This window comes from Polypterus senegalus, chromosome 15 (genome assembly GCF_016835505.1).
Source record: "Polypterus senegalus isolate Bchr_013 chromosome 15, ASM1683550v1, whole genome shotgun sequence".
In the NCBI taxonomy this organism is placed as follows: domain Eukaryota; kingdom Metazoa; phylum Chordata; class Cladistia; order Polypteriformes; family Polypteridae; genus Polypterus; species Polypterus senegalus.
In genome coordinates, this window is record NC_053168.1 from 7,572,303 (window position 1) to 7,586,500 (window position 14,198).

Consider the following 14,198-nt stretch of genomic DNA (forward strand, 5'->3'; position numbering starts at 1 on the left):
CAAAAAATTAAATATTAACACCAGTGACAATGCATTTTATAACAGACCCACGGGCCCTTCTTTCTTTACACAGTTGCATGTAGATTTTGGAATACTGAATTATGAAAAAATTCCATGTAGGCTTTAGTATCTGCAAGTCTTACTGTAAGATAATATTTCTCTACAAAGTCATTTCATTTGAATGAAAAAGCTCTGTGTGGATTTACATCAAGTATAAAAACATGGGAAAAAAAACCAAGTGTCTTACTGTTAATAGAAGTTATTACAAAGAAGCATTAAAAAAAAAAAAAGAAATAAAACATGTCCAGAATGTAGTTGGCCCCCTCTAGCACCAAATGTAGAAGCCCACTGAATTGGAATTAATTCAACAGAATTGAATTGCAGTCCACAATACCTATGTTGTTACTCGTCATTCTTGACACACCTATTCCAAGGCATTTGTCTCTTAGACCCATAAAAGTATTGCATTTTCCGTTTCAAAAGATTGTGCATACAACAAAACACTATAATCTAATAACAGGAAAATAACCGAAAAAAATTATAGGCAATGAAAGAAGCTGATAGAAGAAATAATATTGGAGCCCACTGACTGTCGCACAGAGAGAAATTATCAATGGTCTGACAGTAGAGTTTTGAAACTTGGGTCTGGATAATAAAGGCCTGAATAACCTGTTAGCAGCTATTAATGGAAATTATTATTCCTGTACTCATTTTTCTACATGTATGACAGAAAATATCCAGACTGTTTGATGAATTCAAATGAGACAGGAGTAGTCTATCTTTCTCTTTTATTTCCTATATATCTTCCCCCCACCCCAATTAAAAATTGCCTTTATGTATTTTATACTGTCAGTATTCGTTTCCTCAGTTATTTGGAATTTGGTATTACATTCTCAACAGCAGTGCTAATGTTGGAGATGTACCATCTGTTGGAATAAAAAATGCATTTAATTACAAAATGCATTATGTGAGAAGTCAAGCAAAATGACACATTTTATTGGCTGACTAAAAAGATTTCAATATGCAAGCTTTTGAGGCAACTCGCATCCATTCTTCAGGCAAGATGTACAAGATTACATTATACACGTTAAATTATTGTAATCTTTGTAGTTAGCCAATAAAATGTGCAATTTTGCTTGACTTCTCCCTACAACCATAATGGCTAACACGATACAACTCCTTAATACTACTACATGCATTAAAAAATACAATCCAATAGATTGCGCACCGGCCAACACAAACAGAAATCAGCACACACACAAATACATGCATCATATGAGTGTGGACTGAATGGAAATATATATATATATATATATACACACACCTAAAGGATTATTAGGAACAATTGTTCAAGTTATCATTAATGCAATTACCTAATCAACCTATCACATGGCAGTTGCTCCAATGCATTTAGAGGTGTGGTCCTGGTCAAGACAATCTCCTGAACTCCAAACTGAATGTCAGAATGAGACAGAAAGGTGATTTAAGCAATTGTGAGCGTGCATGGTTGTTGGTGCCAGACGGGCCGGTCTGAGTATTTCACAATCTGCTCAGTTACTGGGATTTTCACGCACAACCATTTCTAGGGTTTACAAAGAATGGTGTGAAAAGGGAAAAACATCCAGTATGCGCAGTCCTGTGGGCGAAAATGCCTTGTTGATGCTAGAGGTCAGAGGAGAATGGGCCGACTGATTCAAGCTGATAGAAGAGCAACTTTGACTGAAATAACCACTCGTTACAACCGAGGTAGGCAGCAAAGCATTTGTGAAGCCACAACACGCACAACCTTGAGGCGGATGGGCTACAACAGCAGAAGACCCCACTGGGTACCACTCATCTCCACTACAAATAGGAAAAAGAGGCTACAATTTGCACAAGCTCACCAATATTGGACAGTTGAAGACTGGAAAAATGTTGCCTGGTCTGATGAGTCTCGATTTCTGTTGAGACATTCAAATGGTAGAGTCAGAATTTGGCGTAAACAGAATGAGAACATGGATCCATCATGCCTTGTTACCACTGTGCAGGCTGGTGGTGGTGGTGTAATGGTGTGGGGGATGTTTTCTTGGCACACTTTAGGCCCCTTAGTGCCAATTGGGCATCGTTTAAATGCCACGGGCTACCTGAGCATTGTTTCTGACCATGTCCATCCCTTCATGACCACCATGTACCCATCCTCTGATGGCTACTTCCAGCAGGATAATGCACCAAGTTACAAAGCTCGAATCATTTCAAATTGGTTTCTTGAACATGACAATGAGTTCACTGTACTAAAATGGTCCCCACAGTCACCAGATCTCAACCCAATAGAGCATCTTTGGGATGTGGTGGAACGGAGCTTCGTGCCCTGGATGTGCATCCCACAAATCTCCATCAACTGCAAGATGCTATCCTATCAATATGGGCCAACATTTCTAAAGAATGCTTTCAGCACCTTGTTGAATCAATGCCACATAGAATTAAGGCAGTTCTGAAGGCGAAAGGGGGTCAAACACTGTATTAGTATGGTGGTCCTAATAATCCTTTAGGTGAATGTGTGTATATATATATATATATATATATATATATATATATATATATATATATATATATATATATATATATATATACACACACAGTATTCATAGCATCCGTGTTCTGAATCCCGATCTGATTGTATGGATGGTAACCTACCAGGTAACGCATGTGGTTGGTCTACCAGTCAGTAAACATCTGCTACAGGGCCCTCTTCAGTTGTGAGAAGCAGATCATAGAATGCATAGTTTACTGTCAGATAATGCAAAGAGTACATAACACGTGTTTCGCCCTTATTTGGGCTCATCAAGCGTACACACTCCACTGCTCCCCTTGCGGGGATCAAACCTCAGACGTCAGCGTCAGAGACGAAGTCCCTTTACGCCCCGTGGTGAATGTTTGCCGACTGGTAGACCAACCACATGCGTTACCTGGTAAGTAACCACCCATACAATCAGATCGGGACTCAGATATATCCTATTTTTTTTGCAATGGCTGAATAATTAGAGGGGGTTATTCAATTTAAGCTGCCTGGACTTTTCCTTTTTGGGGAACAATAGTCAGTTTCTTGAAAATCTTAGTTGAGCAAATGGACCACATTTTCTGTTTACTGTATTATATGGGTGGACATGCAGATTTTCTTGTGTGCTCTTTACAATTTAAATTCATGCTTTTTGTGTTTTGATCACAGGAGTCATTTTCAATAGGCAGGTGCTCATTTCAATTCTTTATAGGTCTGGTCAAACAAAGTAAGCTCTTGCCATTCATCAGTAGGTTAAGTTATACTTATGACACGCACAATGTAACGTACTTTGCTATGAGAGTCCATTTTATTCACCTACATAAAATTTCGATCCACAAAATCAAACTGAATGGTGAAACGGTGTCAGAATTCAACAACTTTATCCGTAATCAAAACAGTGTTGAAACTTGTTCACTAAATTTTGTCCAAAACCAAAGTACAGTGGAACCTCGGGTCACGAACGTCTCTGACCACATACAAATCGGGTTACGACCAAAAAGTTTGCCAAATTTTTGCATCTATTCACGACCACACACTCGGGTGACAAACAAGCCAGTTTCCCTTCTGGTTCGTACGCGCCAATGATTTCTGCACGTGTTCAGTCTATCCCTGTGCATTCCATGTGCAGCGAGAAAGAGAGTGAGAACACAAGCGAGTGAGAAAGGGTGTGAGAGAGAGCGGGCTGGCCGAGAAGGGAGTTAAAGAATGCACCGGGCTTGTTTTTAAAGAGACTGATTTGAGCGTTGTATTTAATGAAGACTTTTTTCTATTAGATTTTAACCTCCACTTCACATCTGTTTACAGTGATCGGTTCGTAGCATGCATTGTTGCAATGTCACTTTTCTTGGTTGTTTATTAAAATTACAGATTTTTCAAATGTTCATGTTTTTCCCTGTGATTAAAACTCATTAAAAAAAAAAAGTGTTTACAGCGAGCGGTTCATAAGGCTATAGCGTGAATTCTTGCAATGTTAATTTTCTCTGTTCAAGGTTTTCTTAGTGTTATTCAATGTTTTTACATTTAGTTTACTATTACGCTGTGCATTCCATGGTATGATTAACTATTTTTGTGCTTAAAAATCTTTAAAAAAATATATTTACATACAGTTTGTACGGTCTGGAATGGATTAATTGTATTTACATACAATCCTAAGGGAGAAATTACTTCGGGTCACGACCAAATCAGGTTACGACCAGAGTTTTGGGACAAATTATGGTCGTGACCCGAGGTTCCACAGTACATAGTTATAGGGTATAACTGGAGAAAACACCACAGAAAACATCTTATCTGCACACATCTTACTAACATATCTTATTTAGTAATATTCCCACCAATGTGTTTTTTTGGAGATTGCATATAATTTTATCACTGCAAGATTCCACTGATTGTGAGGAAGGAACTATATATATTGAATATTTCTCTATATTTCTAAATCTAATTAAACATGTTTTTCCTTCTAAGTCAGAGAAGCATGATTTGCCTTGTTGTCCTCATCTGCACTTTTATACAACTACTAATCTAGCTCAACTTTAGGCACAAGGTAGGAACTAATGCTGGATCGGGTACCTACCCAATGCAGGGCACATTTATGGAGCTATCACAAAGGATCAACATAGAACTGACAACTAACTTAAAATTCAACTCTGGAACATGAGAACAAAGAAAACACACCTGGAAAAAATGCATACAGAAGCGGGAAGAACAAGCAAACTCCACACAGACAATTTAACTGGTTTTTAATTAAGACTGTACGATTTTAGAATTACCGTATTTTTTGCTCTATAAGATGCACCTAGGTTTAGACGAGGAAAACAAGAAAAAAAATATTCTGAACAAAATGGAGTACTAATATATCTAACAAAATACAGCAGCATAATATTTCAACCATGTAAATTCAACAGAGGTATTAAGAACCATCATCCCTGTCATTAACAAATGAGAAAGGAACTTTAAGGTTCAAGTACTCTTCTAGTTTTCTGGAAACCCCAAGAACTCCTGATCGCTAGTGTGAGAATTTATGAAGCTCAGTTCCTCACAATCACTGATATCACTTTCTTTGCTATCTTCATATATGATATTATCTTCAGTTCCATCTAAGGCATTGCTAAGGGCAGCTTCCACCTGCAGCTATAGACTCTTCAGTACGAGAACGACTCTCCACATTAGTGTTTAGATCTGGACGGTGCATGTGCCCAAAACATTAACATTTATATGTTACTTACCTTAAAGCCAGATTGAATGGCATTTACCTTGATTTATTTACTTACTTCCTACAGCATAAAGTCACAAGTAGACTGCAGAACTTCCTGTGTTTGATTGACATGGGCATGCTCAAAAAATACACGTGTAATGCCACAAAAAGTGCAAGCTGGTACGAGAATGCAGTCAGACTTCTTTTTTGGGCACCTACACCGTCCAGATCTAAACACTAGCATGGAGAGTTGCTCGCGGACTGAAAAGTCTATAGCTACAGGTGGAAGCTGCCGTCGCTGTACTTTGTATGTAACAGCCAGATCGAATGTTATTTACCTATTTAACTTGATTTATTTACTTATCTTGATACAGAGTAAAGTCACAAGTAGACTGCAGAGCTTCCTGTGTACATATACAAAGTACAGCGACGGCAAAAGTGCGACGTGTAGTCTTTCTCCGATGTAGAACCCTTGCCATCATCTGAGTCAGGTCAGGTAATACACATCATGGTCTGTGATACAATAGTTGCTCCATAAGACGCACAGATATTTCCACCCACTTTTGGGGGGAAAAAAGTGCATCTTATGGAGCGAAAAATACGGTAGTTTGCTTATTTCAGTCAAAATGTCCGCAAAAATAAAAATTTCAGATAGATAGAGACTAAACCAAACTGCAGCAGATTTTATAATACAATATTTTACCATATTCAAGATTCAATACCTTTCAATCAAAATTCTAAAAAGAAAGAATAACTTGTTTCAGCTACGAATAGAAATTATAGAATATGTGCAAGTTACTACAGTAATACAACCACAGAATATTCTTGTATTTGCTGAGAGATTTCAAAAAATATCTTCAATTTAAATCTATTTGCCATGCAGAGTCACTTAAATATTTGGAGAAAATTTTAAGCTTGGAACAGCTATGAAAATGAAATGTTTTCTGTTCCTTTTGTGAGCAGATATTGCTTTATTTTTTAAGTTAATTATCACACCACAACATTTCCTTATGATACAGTACTGCTAAAATCAGCAGCACTTCTTCCAAAAAACATAGAAAAGAAGATGCAACATTTGCAGGTTGGCGATTTCCAGCTCTTTCAAATATGGTACAGTCTGTCTGCCTTTACACTTTCCTACAATTGTAAATGAGGAGTTTGGGGAAACAAAACAAGTTTTAGCTACGATTCTTTTTCTTCTCAATTTTAGTTTTCCCACTAAAGCATTTTAATTCTGCTTATACCATTTTTTAAGCACCTATCCATTTTCTTAACCTGCTTACCCAGGACAAAGCTGTGGGGCAGGGCAGTTAGAACCTATACCAGTATTGTTTAACTAAAAACAAAAACAAGTAAATTAGGTTTCTCTTGTTCCACATCTTGGTTACTTTTTCCTTTTTTCGCGTATTACAATTGTATTTATTTCATTTTATTTAATTTAGCCACTTTAAAGAAAGCCATATAACAACACTGGAGAGCAACAGTGCAGTGTTTTAAGCTTTTCAATCAGTAAGTACTCAAAACATTGATTTTAAAATAGTATGCTATTTAAAAAAATAAAAATCATATAATTAAGATAAATATCACATTTCGCTCTGAATTGTCATCCATTTACAGATTTCTCATCTTAACCTTTCTTTTGAAGAAAAATCATTTCACCTTCATTACAGACAGAGATATAAGCAGCAACTTTTTATTTAATAATGCAAAAATGAATTAATGATATTTACTGTATATTTTATAATATAAAAGCTAAAGTAAAAAAAAAAAAAAGTATAAAGAAATGTGACTTAAAATAATATTGTTGCTCCCCTGCAGCACTATAAAATGTATTGGTGACACTGCAGCAGAGCACAGTACATAGTGTATTTAGCGAAAAGAATATCTGGTACAACATTCAGAAAAACAAAAAAAAAAACCACAGAATGCGTCTTTTCAGTTTTCAGCTAACAATTCACAGCTAAACAGTAATTACTATGCTTATTGTACTATTTGAACACTCTGTAACACATTTGTTGTGCATTACAACATTAGGGTAAAAACCACAAATAAATAAATAAATAAATATAAAAGGGCACTTCATCCAAAAGCCATCAAGCCCATATATTAGAAAACAAATCACAAGTAGACAAAAACAGCAGGACCCTCTGCATTCACAAGTATTCAAATGAGATGCCAGTTAAAGCTGGATATTTGCAAATCCCAGAGGTCCTTGCCTGCATCATCCATCATATCTCACGAGTCCCACCCATAGACTGCAAAGGCTCTGCTTGTCTCAAATTCTTATGGAGCTGAGTCAATAAGAAAGACAATGCAAACACATTAAAGACTTTTCCATGGGGGAGAGTTGAAGGACGTGGGGCAAGCGCTACATAACAAGCTGAGGCGGACAAGCTTAACCTGGTTCTGTGCAAAACATCTCAAAATTAGGCAAGAAGCACGTTAATGGTATGTTAACACCAAGTTTGAAATAAAACACAGGATTTCTTGATATGTTTACAATGCAGCACTCTCTTACTCTTCAAGATACACTTAATATACACCTCACGTGTGCTCCAAAATGCACAGGTGGAACAAAAATGGAAGGAAAAAAAAAAAAAGAGTAAATCGCGAAACTAACAATCTGATAAATGTCCACCATTGGAAAGATATCCATGAAAATGCTCCAGGCTTTACTTAAATAATGTTTTCAGACATGAAATGAATATATGGCTCACAAAGTAACATATTAATGGTTTTTCTTCTCTAATGTGCAAGTTAATCAAATATTTGAAATGGCAGCAGGTCAAAAACTCAGTCATTTTCATATGTACAGTATCTGTAAAGACTACAAAGAGTACTGCTAAACTCTACAATACAAGATACATGACGAAAGCAGGAGGTGAACTATGCATTTGCACTTTTCCAAATAAGTGATGAGTATGAAACAACCAAAACTTATTAAAAAAAGAAAACAGTAATTGTGATTTCATGCCATCATGCATTTTCACAGTAAACTCTTAAAAATGACAAAATATTAAACTGACAAACTGCTCTATATATGTATCGAGGACTGAAAGGCACTTGCATCAAGATCAAGAGTTGACAGAATAAATTTAAATAATCATTTCTCATTTATTGCATGTTCCCTTAAGTAATAAAGTAATAAAACAGAAAAAAAAACACAAATTATCAGTGCAAATCTGTTTTTACCTTGACCTTTGGATTGTTCTGTATACTTGTGTATTTTTTTTAAATGAACATTTAGCACACACTTACATGTAAAATATTACGTCCACCCTTCAAACCCACTCAGGATCAGCAGCAGGTGACACAGCAAAATACATTTTCAAAGGATTTTTCTGCTCCACTAATATGCCTACAAACTGATACCTCAGAAGGCTCAGAAGTAAAAGTTTCACACATCTGCCCTTTTATTGTTAAAATACCCTTTAATTATCGTTACGAGATAACCACCTGCCCACTCTCTCTTAAAATGCACAACCAATATGCAAGGCTAGGTTTGTACGCATTTTTACTAACCTACAAAGATTTATATCTGTGGAGGGTGAAGACGCACAACATAAACTCGTTTCAGGAACATGTATACGTGTGTTTAGGCATATTATTTGTGAACACAGAGAAATTATTTTCTTGATGTGCTTATCTAATCAACACATCAATCAATTTTCAACCTAGCTTATCCAGTTCAGGGACATATGACATCACTAGCAGCAACCCGGAAATATTGATCCATAGCAAGCAATCATACAACAAACCCCCACTCAGGTATACTGGGTGTATTATCAGTATTATTATTACCGATTATTCGGCTGACACCATTATCCAAGGCGACTCATAACTGAGATACAATTAATTACATTTCCTTTGTTTTGCCTATTGGAGCACAGACAGCTGAAGTGTCGGTAGTGGGATCTGAACTTAGCTTACTTAGCTGTATTAGCTGTTAAGCCACACTGCCTGCCAACGCACCCGACATGCAGATTTGTTACGGTGTGAGATGAAAACAAGAATACTAGGAATAACCCCAAGGAGAGATGAGAACATACAAATGCCACATAATAGAAAGTGCCAGATTGGCATTTTAAACCAGTACTCTAGAGCTGGGAGGCAGCAGTGTTGCACCACTATGTTATCCTATGCATTGCTAAATATGCATGTGAAGGAAGACAGAATAAACAAAATGTTATTCTCTAATATATGCAGACACACAGGTTATTACTATATATACACTGCTGTATACATTATGCCACACAATTTCATCTTCAACTATTACAGATGACACATCAACATACTTTGAAAATAGGAGATGGAAAAAGTCTCTCTCTTACACAAGTCAAAACATCCAGATGCGGAATAATTTGAGACATATATTAATATATGAGGGACATTCAAAATGTTTCCGCACTTTTATATTTTCGCTGTAAATGGTGAAGGCAGGAGGAGTAGTAATTGCACATTAAAAAGTTGGTATGACGCTGGGGGAAAGTGACTATGTAGAAAAGTCATGTCATTAGTTTTTGAAATTCTTAACAGAGTTTAAAAAAAGTGCAGAAACTTTTTGAGTGTCCCTCGTGTGTATATATATATATATATATATACACATATACACACACACACTATATGAAATATGCTAAATATTAAAGTACCAAAAAAGCCTTTTCCCACAACCTTACATTATGCCACCAACAAGCCTCTATTAAATAAATAACTCACTAATTTGTTACTTTGCAGTGCAGCCTTTCAATTTACTTCATTATAAAAACAATTGAGAACCAAGTTGCATCTCAAGAAACTAAGCAGATTAAAATAGTAACAGGCAGGTGTATAAAATAAAAAAACATTCACAACCAAATAAACAATTGCGTTCACTATGCTCAGTATTTTTTGCCAAGAGCTAAACTGTTTCCAGAAATTACACACACACACATTCAAGGTCACCCTGCATTTGATTCAACTACCTTAGTTTATTTTACATTTTACATGTCATTTTTTTGGCTGACCCCTTCATCCAAGGTGACTTATAACAGTTGAGATACAATTTATTACACTTGCTTTGTTTTCCTGATTGCAGCAAAAGTCAGGTGAAGTGACTTGCTGATGGTCACACAGTGTCAGTAGCAAGATTTGGACTTTACAACAGAGGTAGTGGGTTCAATACTATAACCAGTGCGCTACACTCTTATTTCTACTTGATGCATAGTATTAGGGTGTTGTACAGTGTTAGCCATTATGAATGCAAGGAGAAATCAAGCAAAATGACACCTTTTATTGGCTAACTAAAACGATTACAATAAGCAAGCTTTCCATGCAATTCAGGTCCCTTCTTAGTTGCCTGGAAAGCTTGCATATTTTAATCTTTTTAGTTACTTGATGCATATAATGCACTATAAAAGAACAAGAATCAAATGAAGAGAGACCAAAAAATGTATTCAAGGCAACAAGTCACCCCTCCAGGGGCTTTTGTATTCTACTTTGGTTTGTCTGTTTCACATACGATGGAATGTCTAAAATCCAGAATCCAAACCGTCAAATATGAACTTTACTCACCTCGTTCTCGTGTTGCTGGCAGAAGTTCATGCGATCCTGGAAAACTGGAAGCAGAGGGTAGTTTGAGTGAAAGGTCTGGGTGATGTTGACAGGAGTGCTGGAGTTATTGGTCCGACTAGTTAGGTGTAGGCTCTCCATAAACCTCTCAATAAAGTGGTCTTTGGTCAGGCGGACACGTTGATGGGCCCGCACACAGTTGTCACAGAGGTATTCCTGGCAGTCCAGGCAGTGTGAGGTAGCTGGGTTACCTTCATCGCAGGAGCTGCACTGGGGCTCCCCTTGGTGGTGTGGTCGATGCAGCCCATGGGAGTGGTTGTTGCTCCTGCAGTTATTTTTATTCTGTTCCTCCGAGGACACAACAACGTCTAAAAGGTTGCTAAATAGGAAATTGGACGATGGAAGAGACTCCACTCCAGATTCGGAGATGGAGACCTTCTGGTCACACGTTGGACAGCGAAGTTTCAATGGGTCTCCGGGGCTGCGTTGCCCTTCCAGGCACTGCCTGCAGAAGGCATGAAGACAAGGCAGGACGTGCAGCCGGCGGGTGGACGAGGTAGAGGAGCTGGAGGTCTGAGATGAAGACGATGAGGTAGATGAGCTGGAAGAGATCGGAGCCGAAGATCCGCAAATCTCCTTGCAGAGGGGGCATGTCTGCAGATCGGAATCGGGGAATGAAGCCATTTGCAACGCAACTAATCCAAATGGAAAGGGTGGGGAGGGGGTAACATATGAAAAAGGAAAAATCGTTACATTGAGACAGGCCTGTAGATATAAATAAGTATGGGTGTGTGCATTTAAAGACGACAGCTGGATTTCTAGTGCGTTTTTAAAACATTGACAAAACGGGCCTATGTCTTCTTTTGCAGAATATCGGCATAAACAGCAGCAACAATCACTGCAGTAAATGAAAACAGGCTCATTAAAGAATACTGAATGAGAACAATTTAAAAAAAAATCAACTGAAATCGCGTGATTTCACAACTAATAATGATTTCCTTTTTTTCCCCTTGCCGGTTAAAGCGTTTTAGTTCTGTGCTCAGGTTGAGGTAGGAGTCCCTTTGATTTTTCTTTTCTTTTCAAAACTCGTATTTAGAAGGGTGAAGGTAGAGGGGGGAAAAATAAAAAAAAAGTGCAAACCTCTCTCTCAGTCACAGATACGATCATGTCGTTGCTTATGCGACTGCTCTCATATAATTACGCTGGATACCGCGGTAACATTTTGTGGAGCAAGAAATCAGATGCGAGGTTCCAACTCCGATCCTCCCCCACCACCGCATGACGACGAAAGAGCTTCTCATTCAGGGTCCTTTCTCTTCTATTTTGTATTTTTTTTTTTGTTGTTGTTGCTTTTAGTTTTCCTGGATGAAATACAGCAGGTTTCCGTTTAATCCACCATCGGGTCCCGTTTCTCAGCAAGTCAAATAAAGAAGCAGCTGCAGTAGCGACGACGAGGTCGACTCAAGAGCAATTAAACAATTCATTAAAGCATTTGATCGGCCGTAATGTGATCATGCACACGCCGTTCTTGGGGATCGATTTTCTGTTTATAAACGTCCCACCTCTTTTTTTTTTTTCCTCTCTCTCTCCCCCCTGTTGACTCCTTTTTCAGACCGCAGCTCCTCCGCCGAGTCCCCTCATTCACTGCAAGACAGGACGGGGAACAAACATGTAATTTACCGAGCAGCTCCTTCCTTCTTCGAAAAACGGAGAAATCCCTCTGCGCTTAGGATTTCCCATTGGTTCGCTCGCTCCCTCCTTTCTTTCTTTCACCAAACCCTTTGGAGGAACAATGCGTCGCAACAGATTGCTACGGAATCATCCCATCGATCAAAAAAGTTTCGTATCTTTCCATTTTTTCAAACGTTACTCCTTTTTCTTTTACATAAACAGCATGCAGTTACGCGTGCTGTTGAAACTGGCCAAGATCCCTTTAATCCTGAGAGAAGTGAACACACACTTCCGCCTGTGTGACTCTTCAGGGGCCGGGTAACGTGAGGAGGGGGCTGGGAAACGACCGCCTCTCCCCTCCCTTTACTCACCAGCTCCACCAACCGCACGACAACTGCGGCAGGTCCTCTGCTCGGCGACATGCACGTTTCATGCGTAGTCAGTGATATAGCAGTAAGCTGGACACACCGATGGTGTTCACTGAGGACCGGCGACGAACGCTAAATAAAACTCGTGAGAAACTGGCGGCGTGACCCTATCGGGCAAAACCTGCGCGCGCGCGTGCCCGCCAACTCTGTGATGTGCGCGGACGCACGAGGACTGCCGCTCTTTGCGGACGCAACTGCCGAGACTGGCAATTTGCACGTGAGTTTCCTCACTAAATAACGCATTTATTTTTGGGATAAATATCACCCAGACGCCTTTAAATTTTTAGTTGGCAAGTTCTGTATAAGTCTTTTTTATTTATTTTGCTGCCTCGCAGTTAGGAGACCCGGGTTCGCTTCCCGGGTCCTCCCTGCGTGGAGTTTGCATGTTCTCCCCGTGTGTGCGTGGGTTTCCTCCCACAATCCAAAGACATGCAGGTTAGGTGGATTGGCGATTCTAAATTGGCACAAGTGTGGGGGTGTGTTTATGTGTGTCCTGTGGTGGGTTGGCACCCTGCCCAGGATTGGTTCCTGCCTTGTGCCCTGTGTTGGCTGGGATTGGCTCCAGCAGACCCCCGTGACCCTGTATTTGGATTCAGCGGGTTGGAAAATGGATGGATGTTTATAACTAAAAGATTCATAATTTATAAAAGCTAGACGTAAGTCTGGGTGGCTAACGCAGTCGCCTCATGAATCCTCAAGCTACAATACTCTGCTTAGCTTCGTTGGGGGTCCTAAATTAATCCAGTGAGGGTTTGTGCTTGAGTGGGCGCAACTGCGATGAACTGTACCCCCATATTGCATAATCATACCACTATTGTTATGGCACTTTTTAGCCATTAATGTGCAGCTGACGAGTGCTCGTTTTTTTGTGACTAAAAGGTTACTTTACAAAAGGCAGTAAATAAGTCTGGGTGGCACAGTAGTTAGTGCTGTCTTCTTACGGATTCTCCTCGCACATCTAGAATATTCTTGGGTTTCTTGGTAATTACAAATGAGGCCCACTAGGGCCTGGGTGGTCTCATGGCCTCAGAACCCCTGCAGATTTTGTTTTTTTTTATTTCTTCAGCCCTCTGGAGTTTTTGTTTTTTACTGTCCTCCTGGCCCATGGATATTAATTTATTCTTTGTTACTTAGTATTGCCTACCATATATACTCACGTATAATTCGGGTTTTGAAACACAAACAAAATAAATCATATAATCAGACGCGACTTATTACCGACACTTCATTTTTTTTTTCTTCTTGCCTCCTCCAATCTCTCATCAGTTTCTCAGACGCATTGAATTTTGTTGCAGCAGCAGCGCAGTTGCCAGTTTCTTTCGCT

At 38.8% G+C, this 14,198-nt stretch overlaps 1 protein-coding gene across 1 annotated transcript in view; it reads right to left on the reverse strand.

Annotated features, from left to right (window-relative positions):
• The window catches only part of trim71 (tripartite motif containing 71, E3 ubiquitin protein ligase), a 107,350-nt gene extending 94,549 nt beyond the window's left edge, over window positions 1-12,801 (reverse strand). Inside the window, exon 1 of the mRNA XM_039736704.1 lies at window positions 10,779-12,801. Coding sequence (XP_039592638.1) covers window positions 10,779-11,459 — 681 coding nt within the window. The 5' untranslated portion in view covers window positions 11,460-12,801. The remainder of the gene's footprint in view (window positions 1-10,778) is intronic.
• Between the last annotated feature and the right edge of the window lie 1,397 nt (window positions 12,802-14,198).